Raw genomic sequence first — 17549 nt, 5'->3', positions numbered from 1 at the left:
TTCGCTGTGATGAAAGGCTCTGTCTCCTGTCTCTTACGTTTGCATGTTTGGCTTTTGCATGGATTTTAGTTAGCAGCTTTGATCTTGTTTTCCCAAAATATCAGAGAAGATTGTAGAAATTAAAGCATTTCTGGACTTCAGTTGAACAGAGTTGCTGTCTGAATTTTTGAGTCTCTGCCAAGACAGTTATTTTCATCATTACCCGTGGGGCTTTTATATTGTAGGAATAATAAACTTTTCAACTATTATTAATAAACAACAACAGAAAAACTTATTCAGTGCTCATCGGTGAATGACTTTCCGAAGCTTTGCTTAAAAATGAGAGTACTATAACAGTTGTCTACTGGAGGCACCACAATTAGCTGTGGGACTCGCTACCAGGTGTCTGGCGCCTGTCCCCTGCGCGCTATTCTGTGGGATGATGGGCATGACCGCAGCTCAGCCTCATATCCCTTCACTCACACCCACCCTCTGATACCTTCTCACCCAAGAGCCTGGGAATGATGGGAATCATTCTAGTGGCTTCAGGAGATAAGCGTTTAAGTAATTTTACAATTATTATAGGTGATAACAGAAAGCTGAGTCTGTGCTGGTGCTTAGCTGCAGGTACGTGCAGGGCTGAATTCCACCAGTTTTCAAGATAAGCTTGGCATTTCATACTGGTATTTTCCCCCCGCCCAGTAGTAAGGTTAATCAGTGGTGTTAATCAGTCTTCTGAATTAACTATTTCAGATTTTATCTCTTCAATTGTATTTGCTTTTAGCGTCAGTGAATGAAAACCATGAAATATACATGAAGGATTCTATGTCTGCTGCAGAGGTTGGTACTGGCCAGTACGCCACAACAAAGGGCATCTCTCAGACCAACTTGATCACCACTGTGACGCCCGAAAAAAAGGCCGAGGAGGAGCGGGACGAGGAAGAGGAGCATCGGAAAAAGGCTGAGGAAGCCACACCTGTGGCGGCAGTCCGGCATGAAGGAAAGGTATATCCCCCAGCTGCCTGCTCCAGCTTACGCAGACTTTTAAAACTACTAAATAATTCTGAGGCTAGAAACCAGGAATGTGTTAAGACTCAGAGTAATTCGTACTTCAGCCTTGGCCGCATTCATATTGCCAATTTTTAAATTATTATTCTTGTTTCAACATTTTTCTTCTGAGAGGTTTTTTTTTAATTTTTTTTGTTTTAATAACTGATGTGCTTTGTAAGACTTCGAACAGCTGTCCTGTATGTATATCTTAAAAAATATGCTTATTGGCTGGTTACACGTTCCCATTTTGGCTTACATTTCAGAAGTTTCACTAAAACTGTTTTGTTTCTGGCCCCATTCTCCTGCCCGAGTACTGTATATTATTCTAGATATACAGTTGTCACATTGCCATCCTTCTGACTATCCTGAGTGGCCATAACCTGTGTATTTATATTGTTTCCTTTCCTAGTCTTCTTATAATCTACTTATCAAAGTAGTGAGTGGTAGATATTGAGGTAGATGGTTACAAAGGAAGGCAGAAAGTGAATTTGGGAGCAGTTTCTCCCAGTGTTTTATTCATTATATTTTATGACTTCATTTCACCCAGAGTTAAATTTCTTTTTAAACATGATGTTTATTTCTGGTAATCTTGATGTCTAGCTCTGTAAGGCAGCTTTTTCAGAACAATAATTTAAAAATCAAAAGACACATTGGGAAGTTTATACATGATAATAATGGGGAAACAGAGTGGCTCTTGCAATGGCTCTTGAAGAAGAAGTAAAGTAACATCATGTTTGTATAACCAACCGGTTATACAAAAACTTACCTAAGTGATTCAAAAGTGCCCTTTTGCACATGGGTTCTTCAAATATAGATTATTTATGTAGCAGACACACCACCTGCAATGCTGTAGGAAAATGTTCTGTTTGACGAGAATTTAACAGTGACATCTTAAAGGATAGATCAACAAGTACATATAATTTCCGTAGTCATCACATTCCAAATGATCCAATCACAAAAATGATAGCCAGGACATTTGGATCATTTTGCTGTTAAAACATTCAATCTTCCTTTTCAACTAAGTCAAGGCAAATTTTAAATAGGACGTGAAAAACAGATGGTTTATCTAAAAAACAAATGTGTGGTTTTTATACTTAGTTATTCCCAGATTTCTTGAAATCACCCATGCCAACATCTGATTCTGATAGATGTATCCATATGACTATGTGACACATAAAAGTAAATGATTTTTAGTTTGCTCCAAAAAAAATAGCTCTAGGCAATTTTATTTTATTTTAAAAGACCATCAATTTGTTTACGTAAGATGTAGCAGTCAGCTATGTTCACCTTGTGCCATGTATGCCTTTGGGAAATAGACAAACAACTACCCTCATGGTTCTGAGTCTCTGAGAAGCCAGCACTTTGACTCAAACGCCTTCAGAAAGCTGAGATTTAGTGCTTAAATAGGTGGTTGGCTGTCTTTATTTCCCACAGTGCAAGGCTGTCTTTTAAACCTCTCGTTAAAAAGCAACATGGAAGATTAAATCTTAATTTTATTCTTCTCCATCTTCAAAAAGTCTCATAGGGGATACTTATTTCTTAACCAAAATGAAAATGTATTGCTGAAAATAGTTCTTGAAATACTGGCCACTAAGCTCCCTGGAGAGGAGGCCGTGTTTCCTTGGCTAATTATCACCCTAGGTGTGGTGGCAGCCTCTTGCTGCTGGGGGATGAATGTCTTCATGCCGAACTTGGCTTGTAATTTTTACAGGATTCTTGGTTGAATGAGATTTGTGCAGGTTCCTGTTTATAATGCAGTGTTTAATGTCAAATGCAAGTATGTGGGAAAAGACATACTGGTCTAATAGTGAAAAGAGAGTCTTCTAAATTCTAATATATCCATGATACTGTTTTGTGTAATTTCTTAACCTCTGTCTCTGTGGTCTGGAAACCCTGGTGGCGTAGTGGTTAAGTGCTACGGCTGCTAACCAAGAGGTCAGCAGTTTGAATCCGCCAGGCGCTCCTTGGAAACTCTATGGGGCAGTTCAACTCTGTCCTATAGGGTCGCTGTAAGTCGGAATCGACTCGACAGCAGCGGGTGGGTGGGTGCCTCTATGATCGGGATTGGAAACTGCCACAGAGCAGCTAGGTAATTTCCATGCTATCGGGTCGCCAGTGTACACACACAAACACACACACGCGCACACATACACACGAGCACACACACAACTTGACGGAAAACAAAAACAACAGAAGTCTAATTATCCCCAGGCTCCCTCTGACCTTATGGTGAACTCCCTAGACTTGTAGCTTCAGTGTGCTGCCCAGGTTGTGCTGGGGTTTGTTTGCCTGCATGCCTTCCTCCTCATCCGTCTCAGCAGTGCCTGGCCACCTTCAGATGCAAGTGGCTTTCATAATGACACTGCCAGGTCCAGAAAGAATGGGAGCTAGATTTCCTTTCCCCACAGAAGCCTGTGCTCACGGTGGAGGGGGTGAGGGAGGCGGGGGAGACACTATTGTGGAATGCCTGCTTTTGCCATTTTACTGAGGGCTCAAACCAAGGGGTTTAAATGTGCTCTTTATCTGCTAAAAAATAAAAGAAGCCTGGGAAATTGTATCTTTATGCTATATGTGGACCACAAATAATACAAAGTAAATACTTATAAAAATTACAAGAAAATACATTCTTTTTGCTTGTTGAAGCCACTTACTTTTTAGTTTAAATTCCATTGACGTCGTGGATAAAGGAGCTAAAACAAAATAGGAGTCTTTAAAGGAACTTCAGTTCTTTATAGAGGGTCAGGTTTTCCTAAAATGTAAATTGTTGAATTCTCTGATCATAGCTGTTTATCAGATAGGAGTGAGGCCAGAAATGCTTTGATTTGGAAACCCACCTGATGTGAACGTAATTGATTAAGCAAGGAAGGGACTAATGCTAGAGATGTTAAAAAATAATCTATATTTAGATATCTTTTTTTATTTTTAATCCAACTGAGCTATAGTAACAGATCTTTTTAGCAGGAGATCAGAAGAAGTTTATTGAAAGTATTCGTTTTAAGTTGTCAGAAAGTTATTTTGCTCTTAAAACCCTACCACTGTCTAGAATTGTTGGTCGAAAATGAAATTTTTTGATTGCCTGAAACATGTAAACTTCAGAATTGCCCACAAATGTGTTCTGTTATGATTTAAAAACAACAACAACAACTTACATTTGACGGTCTGATGGGAGAATTGTAGCCATTCATGGCAACTTTGGCATATGGCTTGAATACTTGAAAATCCATGAGCAACAACCCTTGTGCTAAAATTCTTGTTCGACGATTTTATATTGATACCCGTGAGAAAATTAACTAATTGCAGTTTTCTTTTTGTCCTTTTGCACCTCTGTTTGCCGCTCTGTCTCTGTCTCCCTCACATAAGTCACCCAGGCTTGGCACTGACCCATGCCCCCTGTCACCGCCATCAGCACATAGCCCCCCCGCATCTCCCACAAAGCTCCGCAGGAGGTGCAAGGAGAAGGACCGCGAGGCCATGGGCTCCCAGCCCTGTAACGACCCCGTGCACGTGCACGGTGAGCCCGCCCTGGAGGCTGATGGCAAAGGGAAGCCTTACCTGGGGGACCCAGATGTGGCTTGTAACTACAAACAGCCAGCCGTCAGAGGGACCACCCTGTTTTCCTTCTCCTTGCAGCTTCCTGAGTCATTTCCTTCTTTTCTAGATGATGATGGGTACCTCTCTTTCCCCAACCTCTCTGAGTCCAACCTTCTCCCCCAGAGCTTGCAGCATTACCTCCCCATCCGCTCTCCCTCCCTGGTGCCCTGCTTCCTCTTCATCTTTTTCTTCCTGCTCTCCGCCTCCTTCTCAGTGCCATACGCCCTCACTCTCTCCTTCCCTCTGGCTATGTGCCTCTGCTACCTGGAGCCCAAGGCGGCCTCCTTGAGTGCCTCACTAGACAATGACCCGAGTGACAGTTCAGAGGAAGAGGTGTGTACCTCAGCATAGAACACACTCCCCTCGTGTTCCGTGCTTCGGTCCGAAATGATGTCAGGTGGTGGCTGCGATAGTGGTCCAACTTTCAGAGCCTCATTTATTGTCTGTGCCAATGTGTGGAGAGGTCGTGTGTGTGGGGAGGACAACCGGGCCCCAGGGTTAGGCACAACACCTTGTGTCTGGAGCAGTTGGAGCCCACCCGAAGTCTGTCTGCTGCCCACTAAGTGACATGTGTGGTGAGGACTCGGGTTAAGCCAGTTTTAAATAACTCATTAGTTATGTGAAAAATTCAGGATTAAGTTAAAGGTTCTGACTGGTTATTGTTGCTTGTATCCATATTAATACCAGCAAAGCAATATTATCATTTAGTAAAATAAATTACGTATAAGCAGAACAGACTTTTGACTAGGTTTATAAAGTGTCACCAAGAAGTGTTCTGATGTGACCACAGAGTGGGGACACGCTCTGGATAAGTGATGTTCAAGGGCAAGGCTCTCCACATGGGCTGAACCCCATCAGTAGAGCAATGCCAGTGCATATATTGAATGATAGCCATCCTTCAGCTCCTGCACGACGCCAGAGTCCACACGTTTGGGCAGTCTGGTAAGGTCAGGAAAGACACCCAGGCCTGCCCTGCTCTCTGGGAGGCACACCAACCACTGGGCTCCCGTCACTCACCATGCTACTCCAGTCCATGTTGTGGCCGATAGTGCTTCCTCTTTGTTGCTTCCCTTTCCCCCTACTCTACCAGGATGTGAGCAGTCCAGCAGTTTCCCTCCTGCAGGCTTCAGATAGGGCCCAAGAAGGAAGAATAGGTGCTGTATACAGAGTGACCAGGTGGTCATCTATCTCCCCTGCCCACTCCTCTCCCCTGCCTCCGTCCAGCCACCCCGGGGCAGAAAACAAGCCAGATACTTGCAGCATTTAATAGTGATAAAAAGGTCACAAAGTCAAGGCAACACTAGAAAAGGAAAGAAAGTCTATCCAGTGTAATGCTCAGCCAGCAAGTCGTAATTTGAACTACACCCGTGAGTATATAGAATTGCAGGGGTGTGTAAGTATATTTACAGGTATTGTGACCATTTCTTTGCAGCAGAAGGAGAAAATGTGAATGGTCTCACAGGTGTTTAAATATAAGTTTAGTCTTTAGAATGTGATAGTTGCATAATAGCGATTTTCAAGTTGCTTGGGTCACCTGTGACTGTTAGGTGGAACTGATATGTGTATACCTTTTTTACATACATGAAATATATTTTAGGAGACGATTGCTTTAAATCTTAGGCTTAGTATCACTATTTTTTACAGTGGCCATATTATCAATGTAGGCCTAGAACAAACTGCAGTTACGAACACGGTATTATCTGCTGATTTATAATATTAGCTGACTTCCAACCTGAAAATAAGTGTTTTCCTTTATCAGTGGAATTAGTTATCAAGCTAACATTAATCAAAAAGATTGCAGCTTCATGTTTTTCTAAATTTTGCACTCTGATATAGCAAACCACACAGATCTTGTGCCTAATCCAGGGGTGTACATCTTGTCATGGGTGCATGAGAATCAGCGTTAAACTTGGGCATGTCTGCATTACATTGCAAAACAAATCACAGCAGTTAATTGTTGCAAGCTAGTGACCCTGTGGCTGGAGCGTCCCAGTGCGCAACTTCCCTTGTTATTCCAAACCTCTGAGGCCCTGGCTCAGCTGCAGAGCGGTCCTCTTAGCCCTCCTTGCCAGTGGGGTGAGCCAATTACACTTCTGTCCGTGCTCTCCTGCCACAAGGTTCTGTATCTGGCCATCTGTTCAATGTCATCGCTTAACCCCAAGTGTTAAGAGCTCTGCATTCTAGCTCAAGTTGAGCTGGAGAACTTATATTTAGGTCATTCAGTTAAAAAAAAAAAAAATTATCATTTGCTTACATGACCTATTTATTCTCTAGGCCTCAAGCACTCCGGCAGCTAAACTGGGTAACTTCTGAACATACGTTTCAGCTCTGTCACTTTTGTTTTCCAAAATCATTAGTGATTATATAGTATTTTTTTAAATATTTTATCATCCTGCTTACATTTTTTCAAGTGTCAGACTGGCTTAGTGGGTTTCAGCCTTTCTTAAGAAGAAACCCAGTATAGAAGGACTCAATCATTGCAAACAAAAAAGCTGTTGGCCAGTCTTTTTTTTTTTTTCTTTTGTACTTTCAGAACGGTCACATATAAAGGGGCAGAATGTCAAATCTTCTATCAAGAAACATAAGATAAATTTAGCTCACCATACTACTGATTATAATTTCATGGAGATTTCTGAGTCTTTTTTTTTTTTTTTTTTTTGATAATGCAAAATGATAATAAAAGAAACTGAATTCAAATCTAGAGGGAAAAAATCATTTGGTCAACTGGTTTTTAACATTTTAGATTACAGAAGTGTAGTATTATATCATGATAGTTCATGACAGGCTATGCATTTTGGACCTGAGTTTAGCCATAGCACATTATATAAATAAGTTGCTTTATTCGACCTGTAGTACTTCATTTATTAAATATTTATCGGTCAGACACTGTGCTTGTTAACCAGCTGTCTAACAAGTTGCCACATAAGGAATTTGATGGAGTTTAGATATGGTTTAAGCTATTGTGTATAGCTAGAAAAAGAGTAGTAGTAATAATTATATAACATTAATATCAATAAATTGAAATTATTATAGGCACTGTTGAGCTTCAACTGTGTGTCAAGCACTGTATAAAAGCACGTAGTGTATATCACCCCATATGGTTAGGGATGTTATTTTCCTCATTTTACAGAGAAGGAAACTGGGTCAAAAATATTAAATGTGCCCAGTGAGTCACAGCAAGGTTGAATAGCAAGCATTGGAGCTCATTCAGGCCGACTTCAGAACCTCCCTCTTAACTACTACTGTATACTCCAGTGCCTAAGATATCTTTGAGTTACTGTCTACACTTGAAGAACAGCCCATATCTTTTTTTTTTTTTAAGAGCCTGTAATTCTTTCTCTTACTAATTCAACCTGGCCTTTCCCCTTTTTTTTTTTTTTTTTTCTCCTAGGCTGTCAGTTAGTGAAGCCAGGCTAATGCCATAAGCAGTAATCACCCTTAGAAGAAAATTAATATCTCCCCCTACCTTCCCCATGGAGCCTTGATGTCACAGTGGTTATAAGAGTTTGACTGCTAACCAAAAGATTAGGAGTTCAAATCCACCAGCTGATCCTTGGGAACCCCATGGGACAGTTCTATGCTGTCCTATAGGGTCGCTATGAGTCAGAATCAACTCAATGGCAATGAGTTTGGTTTTTTGGCTTTTCCCTCCTTGCAGTTGTTACCTGAGGTGATCAGGTCATGAAAAATTGATCAGCACATCTTCTTGACTGACCAACTAGATATATAAAAATTATTTTCCACTTAGACTTGGCAGCAGGGTTACCACAATGGCATCCTTGGGAGAATATGCCAAGCATAATTTCCAACTCCTTTCCTTTTAGGAAGACACAAAAGGAAAGTCTGGGATAGTGCCAAGAAATCACCCTAGCAGGAGTTACGTAGATGTAAACACTTCTGTCCAACCCCTCCCCCCCTTCTTGACATCCTTAACCTTTGGAGTCAGAGGTCATTTTAGGAGGCAGGTTCACAACCTTAAAGCCCCAGTTTTGATCATTGTTTTCAAAACATTAATCATGAATCTTCCATCAAGGGAATTCTATTAATGATTAGGTTGATAACTTGTGGAGGAAAAGTCAGTATTCTATCAGGGCACTTAGATGTTCTACTGTCAGTGTCCATGGCTCTATTCTACACAGGAGAAAATAGTGTTTGTTTTAATCATAAACCCTATGAAACAGGTTAAAAGCCTGTTCTGAAATTGTCACTGCTCTAATTCTGCCCCGAAAGCCTAGGCCCTGACAATGCTGTGGTTTGTTTTATTTGCTCCCAAATAGATGTCTCTCTCTCTCGCTCTGTTTATTTTTATCATTATTATTTTTTGCTTCGTTTGAATGGTATTTTTGGAACAAAATGTTTTCTTACATACTTTGATATACCTCTTTATATTGGAGCGCAGGGCAAAAGAAACCCAACATACAGTCCTAAAAATTATCTAGTTAGCAATGCTGCTTGAAAATCGAGTTATGTTATTCATTTATAAAACATATGCTGGTGAGTTCCTGGCATGTGTTTTTTATAATTAACAAGTAATGCAGACATCCTGATAGTCATAATGGATGTAAATTATCAAAATAGTATAAATGAGGGGCTGAAAGTCTGGTGACTGTTATAGTAGCTTTTTATTTAAATTTGCATTTTAATGTACCTTTCAAATGTGACATCTGACTAGAATTAAAAAATATATCTAAACAGTTCTTTTTGCCTTATACATTTTTAGGAGATCTTTTTTGCCATTTTAGTTAAAAGGGGAGGGAAGAAAGAAATTGGTTTTCCTGAGATATAAAACGAGACAGGTGGTTCTGGCCAGTGCAGTCCCAAAGACTGCACGTGCCTGAGTCTTCCTCTGAGTCTGCTCTGTTGAGTGAGCGAGCTCTGGCCTTTCTTTTGCTTTTGCTTGAACCTGCGTTCTTGTGGGAAGGTACTATCATGCAGATCACAGAGCAGGGGAATGAGCTATTGGACCTGTGCCATACTCTGTGTAACAGGATGGGTTTGTTTTCTATTCCTGCCTCCCTCCTGGAACCTGATCACTTATGTGATCAATAGACTGACAGTGAGCGGACGGATACCGCAGCCGATGGGGAAACCACTGCCACCGAGGTTGGTATCCACACAGACTGGGGGCGGTGCAAGTTGCCTAGAGGAAAAGCCTTGTGGGGGACTCTGCACTGACGAACTTGCAGATTGGTTTCGGGAGTATCTTTTAACAGTAGGCATTGAGTACATTCCCTTGCCTAGACCAGTGGTTCTCAAACTTTGGACAGCATCAGAACCACCAGGAGGGTCCCACCAACATTCCTAATTGAGAAGGTCTGGGTGGGGCTCAAGGATTTACATTTCTAACCAGTCCCAGGTGAGGTCGACTCTGATAATTATAAGGTCTCATTTTGAGAACCACTTGCCTAAAACGATAAATTTTCAATATACATATACGTAGATAAGAGCTCGGCTGCTAACCAAAAGGTCAGCAGTTCAAATCTACCAGTCACTCCTTGGAAACCTTGTGGGGCAGTTCTCTCTTTCCTGTAGGGTGGCCATGAATTGAAATTGACTCAGTGGCAACGGGTTTGGTTTTTTGTCTGTATATACATATACATATATTTTTTAATGTACTCCCCTATCCCAAGTTAGTGGGTATTTATGTACAGTAGCCATGATGAATGGGGAGTGCAGTCACAGTTTAGTTTTTTGATTGGGTAGGGATATATTTTTTAAATCCTACATGGTCAAATAAAAATTGTTAAAAGTAATATTTCTCTTCACTCAATTTGGAAGACTGGATATAGCCTGGGTCACTCATAAGAAATGAATTCTTTAGGGGAAAGAAAATTAGCAAATGGCTGTTAGTGCTTTATTGAAAAAAAATGTAATCACATTGAACAATGATAGGAGAGGTAGGTACGATGCTATTACGTCACCTCCATTAGTTCTTTCGGCTACATTAAGTGTGTACGTATGTATGTATCTTATGCTGTTTTTCAGATCTTCTCTGCCAGTATTAACTAAAATTTTTGTAAAAACAGTATCTATCTATAGTAATGAAAGTCAAGATGTTTATTCCCTGAAGTGTTAGCAGCTTTAATTTTTTTACTTTGTGAGAATGTTTCCTTTAGGCTGTGCATTTTTTTTTTACATAATCCAGTCCTAACAACATTTTCTAGTTGTTTATTTAAGAAGAACTAAAAATGTCGTAAGTAGTATCTGTACATCATTTAATTGAAAATATCTCCAGAAAAGCATTTCATAATGGTGTTTTATTATTCAAAACTTGGAAATCATTTTTAAAAAGTTAAAAATAATATTTTAAAACTATTATCCAGATTCTTCTAAGCAATCATACATAAATTTATTGCAAGTTAATAACTCTATGCTAAATACAACAAAATTATATCTTGATTTTGTAAGATTGGTTACATGTAGATACGTGTCAATTGATTCAGTACATTTTCCCTGTAATCTTAATGTGTGCTAGAAATGAAAAATATTTTAATAATTCTTTAAGTTTCTAAAACCTGTTGCTGTCAAGTCAGTTCCAACTCATAGCGACCCTATAGGACATAGGACCATAGGGTTTCCGAGGAACAGCTGGTAGATTCAAACTGCTCACCTTTTTGTTAGGAACTGAGCTCTTAACCACTGTGCCACCAGGGCTCCTTAAGTTTCTATAAAACACGTTGCCATCAAGTCGATTCTGCCTCACGCAGACCCTATAAGACAGAGGAGACCTGCCCCGTAGGGTTTCCAAGGTGGATTCGAACTGCTGACCTTTTGGTTAGCACTGAACCACTACACCACCAGGGTTTCCTAAGTTTCTGTAGAAGCTTTAATTTTGTTATATAACATGTGAAGCAGATAAAGAAATGCATGTAACATAGGTGGATTGTGAAGCTTAAAAATAAAGTGAACAGCTGTGAACCTACCAGACAGTAGGATGTCCCCAATACTGTGCTCTCTATGACACTTCTTAACCACTTTCCCTTCTTTTATGCAGGTAGCCAGGGTAACAGGAGTATAGTCTGGCATAGGCAGAGCAGGCAATTTTGTCCCCATTGGCAGATAAGAAGACTAAGACCCAGATAACCCAAAACCCAGTGCCCTCGACTCAGTGAATTGTTTAAGGCCACTCAGTAGAGTGTTTGCTTTGCTCACTAAGATTTCCCTCAGGACATTCCCTTGTAGCACAGTGGTGAGAGACACAGATTTACCACTGCATGGATATGCAGCTTGACCTTACCCAGGTTATTGGTACTGGGATGCCAAACCAAGGACTAGACAGGTCCTTGAAATTAGAAAAATAAGGAGAATTAAGCGGGTTTTAGATCAACTTACTGCATTTTTTTTTAAAAAACTCAGAAATCGTCCTATTTTTTAAGGAAATGATAGTTTTGTTAAAAAAAAAAAAAAGAAAACTTAAGTCTGTATCCTTCTCCCCAGTTTGTTTTTAATTATATGGGTTCATGAAATTCAAAGTTCCAAGAAATTGTAAAATGTGGGAACTCTGTGTTTAAATTCTTGGCACCTCGATTCTCTGGTCTACCAATGGGGTTAAGAGCTAACCTCATAGGATTGTTTTGAGTATTCATACAATGCTAGGGAACTCTAATTATTGTGTAATCACAGTCATTCTTTTCATATGAATTGTTATTTTAATCTGGCTCATCACACCATTTCTAACACTCATTAAGTACAACCTGCCATCTTTCAACGCCTGTGTGTCTTCTGGTCACACTTGGAAGTCTCCAGGCTAAAATGTCCAAGACCCATGAAGCAAAGAATCTTTTACTCCCATATTGCTATCAAGCCTCTTCACGTTTGTGTGAGGATATTGTGGTTTGTGCGTAAGAAAAGAACTGCCCTTCACATGCAAGTGCCAACTGGTGTCCACATTTAGCTAGTTTATATAGACCATGATTCTTCAGTCTCAGAATAAATTGCATGGTAAGACTTAGTTTCCCACTCTTTCTTGATGCTGGCAGTCGGACCAGGAAGAAGATGCAGAGCTCAAGGCACAGGTAGAAAATTTTTAAAAAGCAGAAACAAAAACCAGTGTGTGATTAGTGATTGTTTGTCTACAGTGTTGGAATCTCTAAGCATGCTCCGTAGCCAGTTGCCCTCTGGTTGGTGCTAGTATAGGATGGCATTGTTCCTTCTTGGACCGTGTCCCTTACCTCTCCCTTTCTTCTCCACTTTTTTCAGAATAGTCTGATTAAGCGAATAAAGGGTGAAAATGTGTATGTCAAACATAGTAATCTTATGTTAGAGGTTGGTATTGGTATATAGCAGTGCATGTTGGTGTGTGGTGTCTTTTCAGTGGCATACCTGTGGGCTCGCACTTTGACGCATGCTCTGTGTGCTCTTGCCTGTGAATGGGGGGAAAGGGAACGTCTCAGCTTCCTTTGACTCTTCACTCACTCCTAGATGTAGATTCCTCTTCCTGTGTGTGTATGTAATTCTCTGTGGTTACATGTGAATTATATTATTTACAGTTTACCTTTTAAGACTGTTTTGAGTTTTCTGCTTGTGTGAACTAGATTTTTTTCTTTCTTTCTTTTTTCCTTGGAAATACCACATTTTCACCAGAGTGCTTGTGGTAGTGTCATGAGCCCCGATGTTCAAAATTCTGTTTAACTACTAATGAGATTGGCATAAAGAAAAAGGACAGGAAGAAAAAACATGTAAAACATTGGCTTTTTGATTCTTTATTCTCTAAATATAGGAGCTAGATAAAACTCAAGATGACCTGATGAAACATCAAACCAACATTAGTGAGCTGAAAAGGACCTTTTTAGAAACCTCCACAGACACTGCCATCACGAACGAGTGGGAAAAGAGGCTTTCCACGTCCCCCGTGAGACTGGCTGCCAGGCAGGAGGACGCACCCATGATCGAACCACTTGTGCCTGAAGAGGTCAGTATTGCGGCTTTCTGTTGGAACTGTTTTCTGTTCATGAGCCCCGCTCCTCTACAGGGCCTGGAAATGGGAAAAGGAGTTGGGGAGCTTCTGAGTAGAGAATCTTACCTGAACGAGAGACTCGGTACTCTAAAGGAAGGCTGCAGAGGAAATGGTTAGGTGGCTTAGGAGGGAGTTAGCACAAGGAAGCGGGGGAGGCTCACTGCACATTGGCTTATTCCAACCATAAACTTCCATTTTACAATGGGGAGAAACTGAGACACTGTCTTATTGAGCTGACTCTATTTCTAAATAAATTTTCTTCTGCGCCATTCACAGATGTCCTGAAAACTCATACGTGTTTCTCCTCAGTTACAAGTCCTATTGAGATTGTTAAGGCTTGACCGAACGGTGATCCCAAGGTGATAGTGTTTCAGGTGTAGCTGAGATTCTATACCAGACTGTTTCTGTTGAATGAAAATCAGTGTCACATCTGATTTTTAATCGCAAAAGTAGGGGCCGGAAATTTCTTTTTCAGTGAGACACTCCCTTGTAGGAAAGCCCACTTTAAACAGACAGCCAGGGAGCGTGAGGGTTCCTCTGTGTAGGACTCCCAGATTGCTGTAGTGCTAATTTGACTTCCTTCTGTAGGATATCGTCTTGCTTTCTCTCACTTTCAAAACAAGTAGTTTTTGAAAGCTGCATCTGACTAGCATTTGTATGGATCAACTTCCTTATCAAGACCCCTTTACTGTGAGATATTTATTCAGGGAGCTGTGACAAAATAGAAAAAAAAAAAATTAAAACTTAGACCTTAATGGGAGAAAAATCCTTTAAACAGTGGTCTATATGCGATGCTTAGATCCTTGCAGTGAAAAGAATAGAATTATATGCATTGTTGATCATGCTCTAAACCTCTTTTTAAAGCTGTTTATCAAAAGTGACCAAGATCCACTATCACTATGTTCATGACAATTCCAGTCCCAGCTAAAAAGTGAAGTATAAGTATCTGTTTGAATTACTTTAAAAGGGCCCTGTTATGCAGAGTGAATGAAGAGTAATTTATTAACAAAGTTCTTCCTGTGCCACTAAACTCTAGTTCCATAGAAATTACTTTAGTCTCAAAAGATAAAAATTTCGTATTCAGATTGATTTCATTATTGTAGTCCTTGCATTATTTAGAATGCCATTGGACAGTTGTGATCGCATAAATTTCATTGTGTTACTGACCAAGTTTGGCTTACCCTGGCTGTTTCTACTACCTCTATTGGAAGTAAACAAGAAAGCACTGGTTCTAAAGATACTGGATCAAGTTACTAAAACACAAAATGCATGGCTACCTAACACAAAACAAAGTCTTTTCCCATGCTTATTTAAGAATACAATAGGTTGTAGCTATTTTGAGTGGAAGAGTTTAGGATAGAACCTTTGAGAAGTTAAATGGTAGGGGTAATACTGACTCACAGCAACGGGGGAATTTAAAAGCCTAGGCTATTAAAAAAAAAAAAAAAAGGCTATTAGACTAGTAAAAAATAATTTTTCGGATTAAATTCTCTGATTCTGAGAGAGTGACGTTAGATGCCCCCAAAGAGCATTACTAACTTAAGAATGCTATTCTTTGAATACACTGAGCTTGCCCTGGATATTAATGCATTTTCTGTGTAGTGCAGAAAAATTGGAATGAGCCCAGGAAAGGATTTTTTTTAAGGATTAAAGGATGCGAACATGTCCTCTGCGAAAGAGCAAAGCAGTTTGGTTACTTAGATTGACGCAGGCAGAGGCCCACTTAGTAACTGCTTTCAGCTGTGTGCTGAGTGACTGTTCTCCTTCACTGCTCTAGAAAAGGGGAATTGCACAAAGAACTAGGCTAGATATAAAGAACTTCTTAAAAACAAGGGTGGTAAGCACTGGTATCAAAGGAGCTTTGATGAAGCAGCTCCGAGGAGCTATAAGTTGTAGAAGAAGAGAGAGCTCCCTGGGAAGATGAGGCACTTGTTTTCATTGTCAGTGGGACTGGAGAAAGTCACCTGTCTGTCCCTCCCTTTCCTCCTCCACCACGCTGTGGTCATCGCTAACATCCAAGTTTATACTGTATTAATTAGAGAGTCCTACAGATAGGCTTAGAGGTCCTGGGCTGATGCAAATGAGTAACTTGCTTAGCTGCTAACTGAAAAGTTGGAGATTTAAGTCCACAGTCTCAGAAGAAAGGCCTGGCAATCTACTGCCAAAAAAACAGCCATTGAAAACCCTGTGGACACAGTTCTACTCTGGCACACATGGGGTTGCCATGAGTCGGAGTCAGCTTGATGGCACCTAGTATGGCATGGTATAAATAGGCTTAAGTACGAATTGGAAAGTCCTTATTACATTCTAAATTCTTTCCAGTTTCTCTATTAAAATCATGGGTTTTGTTGTTTGTTTCATGAAAAACACAAAAGATAATTTTACCCTCCCACCAAGGCACATAAAAGCAAACATATACCTAAAAAGTTTTATTTTAGGAGGCATTTTTTAGTAAATTGCTAATTTGATATCATCTTATTGTTTAATAGGGATCACTTTAAACAGCAGTCTGCCAGTTTAGAAAAAGTCAAATTTTTTTATTTTGAAATTGTTTAATTTTCCCAGGAAGTTGAAAGAATTGGACAATGAAAATATATACTCTTCACCTGGGTGCTAATGAGCCAGGCTATAGCTAGTGACTGAGATCCTTACAGCAGAAGGATTAGTAGTTGACACCTTGGGAGTGTGGTCCTTCCTGACAGAGGGCTGGCTGACCTCCCTGGCCTGAGCATTCTTGGTGGCTCCCAGCCTGACTGTACCCAAATTCAGCCTCCAAGTCCTGCAGTCAACTTAGAGTAGCCAAAGCTGTTGTTGATGTTTCCTTTCCCCCTTCTTTTTTGTGGCAGTTCTTGCCATTTTGTCCAGTTCCATAAATCTTGAGGTGGGAATGCCTCAGAACAACTTGCTGTTTAAATCCAAGGACAGACAGCATTCCATTATCCCTTAGAAAGCCCTCACACTGAATGAAAACCATACTCCTCCCTGGCTACCGATAGGTAGAAACGGTGTTACTCCGAGGCGCCTGGAGCTCTGTACCACGAATGCCACCCCTCTTGCCGAGGAGTACCCAACCTGCCATCCATGGTATACACATGGTGGCTTGGGTGCCTCCAGGCCAGGCTGGCCCTGACCTACTCAGTGAGCATCTGTGAGGCCCGGCCTTACCAGAGCCAAGTGCAGGATGATGGAGCCATCACTGTTTCTCAAATTATTTTTAAATGGAAACATTTAACTTAATTTTTAAATGACACCTCAAATAAAGTAATACTACGAATTACATCAGAATCATGAAGAAATTTAGGTTTAGAATACCTTATGATCCCAGGCTTAGTTTTGTTTTTTGTTTTTCAATCTCTGTGATAAAATGGGGTTTTGAAAAAAAACTAAAGACCTCTGATTTTTAATGTGACCTCTTTTTCTTTATTTTTCTTTATGGTTAATAAATCCCAAGTGATTCTGTTTATTTCTATAAAATGCTACTAATTTATGAACAATTAGAAAATTAAGAGTTAGAAATATATATATTTAATGAGCTAGTAAAGGTGATTGTTTTCTGAGAATATTTTATATGTTTACTGTAAAATGGAAATTTTTTTGCCAAAGATTTCAAGTTTCAAATATTTGAGTTAATAGCAGAAGAGTTATTATTTGGGGCAAGGATGCCCCCAAAGGATCAGATAATATCAGCTCATTACCTTTGGAAGATAGACAAATCCCCTCTATACAGGACGCCTAAGACAGGCAGTGCAGGCACACAGTGTGTGAAGGGTTCCACAAATACTTCCCCTGACAGCCTTTTCCGCTGCACCCAGGCCTAGTCCATATTACAGGTATATTTCTTAGTGGTTACTTCAATAACAAAAGTTTCTCAATCCTAATTAAAATGCAGCACCCCTTCGCACTTATGGAGTGCCGGCATTGTCCTCTTTTTCTTCTGTTGGTGAGCTTGTCCTCTTTCTTCCATTGGTGAGTT

At 40.2% G+C, this 17549-nt stretch overlaps 1 protein-coding gene across 9 annotated transcripts in view; it reads left to right on the top strand.

Moving 5' to 3' along the window:
• EPB41L3 (erythrocyte membrane protein band 4.1 like 3) overlaps positions 1-17549 on the top strand; it is a 305002-nt gene that overhangs the window by 275354 nt on the left and 12099 nt on the right. For 6 of the 9 annotated variants that reach the window (XM_049901814.1, XM_049901811.1, XM_049901813.1 and 3 more), the window contains exons 12-14: positions 764-984; positions 9670-9723; positions 13340-13531. In XM_049901814.1, coding sequence (XP_049757771.1) covers positions 764-984; positions 9670-9723; positions 13340-13531 — 467 coding nt within the window. Of the gene's footprint in view, positions 1-763; positions 985-4389; positions 4954-9669; positions 9724-12599; positions 12636-13339; positions 13532-17549 lie in introns of all 9 variants that reach the window. The other 3 variants (XM_049901815.1, XM_049901807.1, XM_049901809.1) reach the window with 3 other exon arrangements.

Source organism: Elephas maximus, chromosome 11 (genome assembly GCF_024166365.1).
Source record: "Elephas maximus indicus isolate mEleMax1 chromosome 11, mEleMax1 primary haplotype, whole genome shotgun sequence".
Taxonomy (NCBI): domain Eukaryota; kingdom Metazoa; phylum Chordata; class Mammalia; order Proboscidea; family Elephantidae; genus Elephas; species Elephas maximus.
The sequence above is the reverse complement of the archived record's forward strand: the minus strand, read 5'-3'. Positions and strand labels throughout refer to the sequence as shown.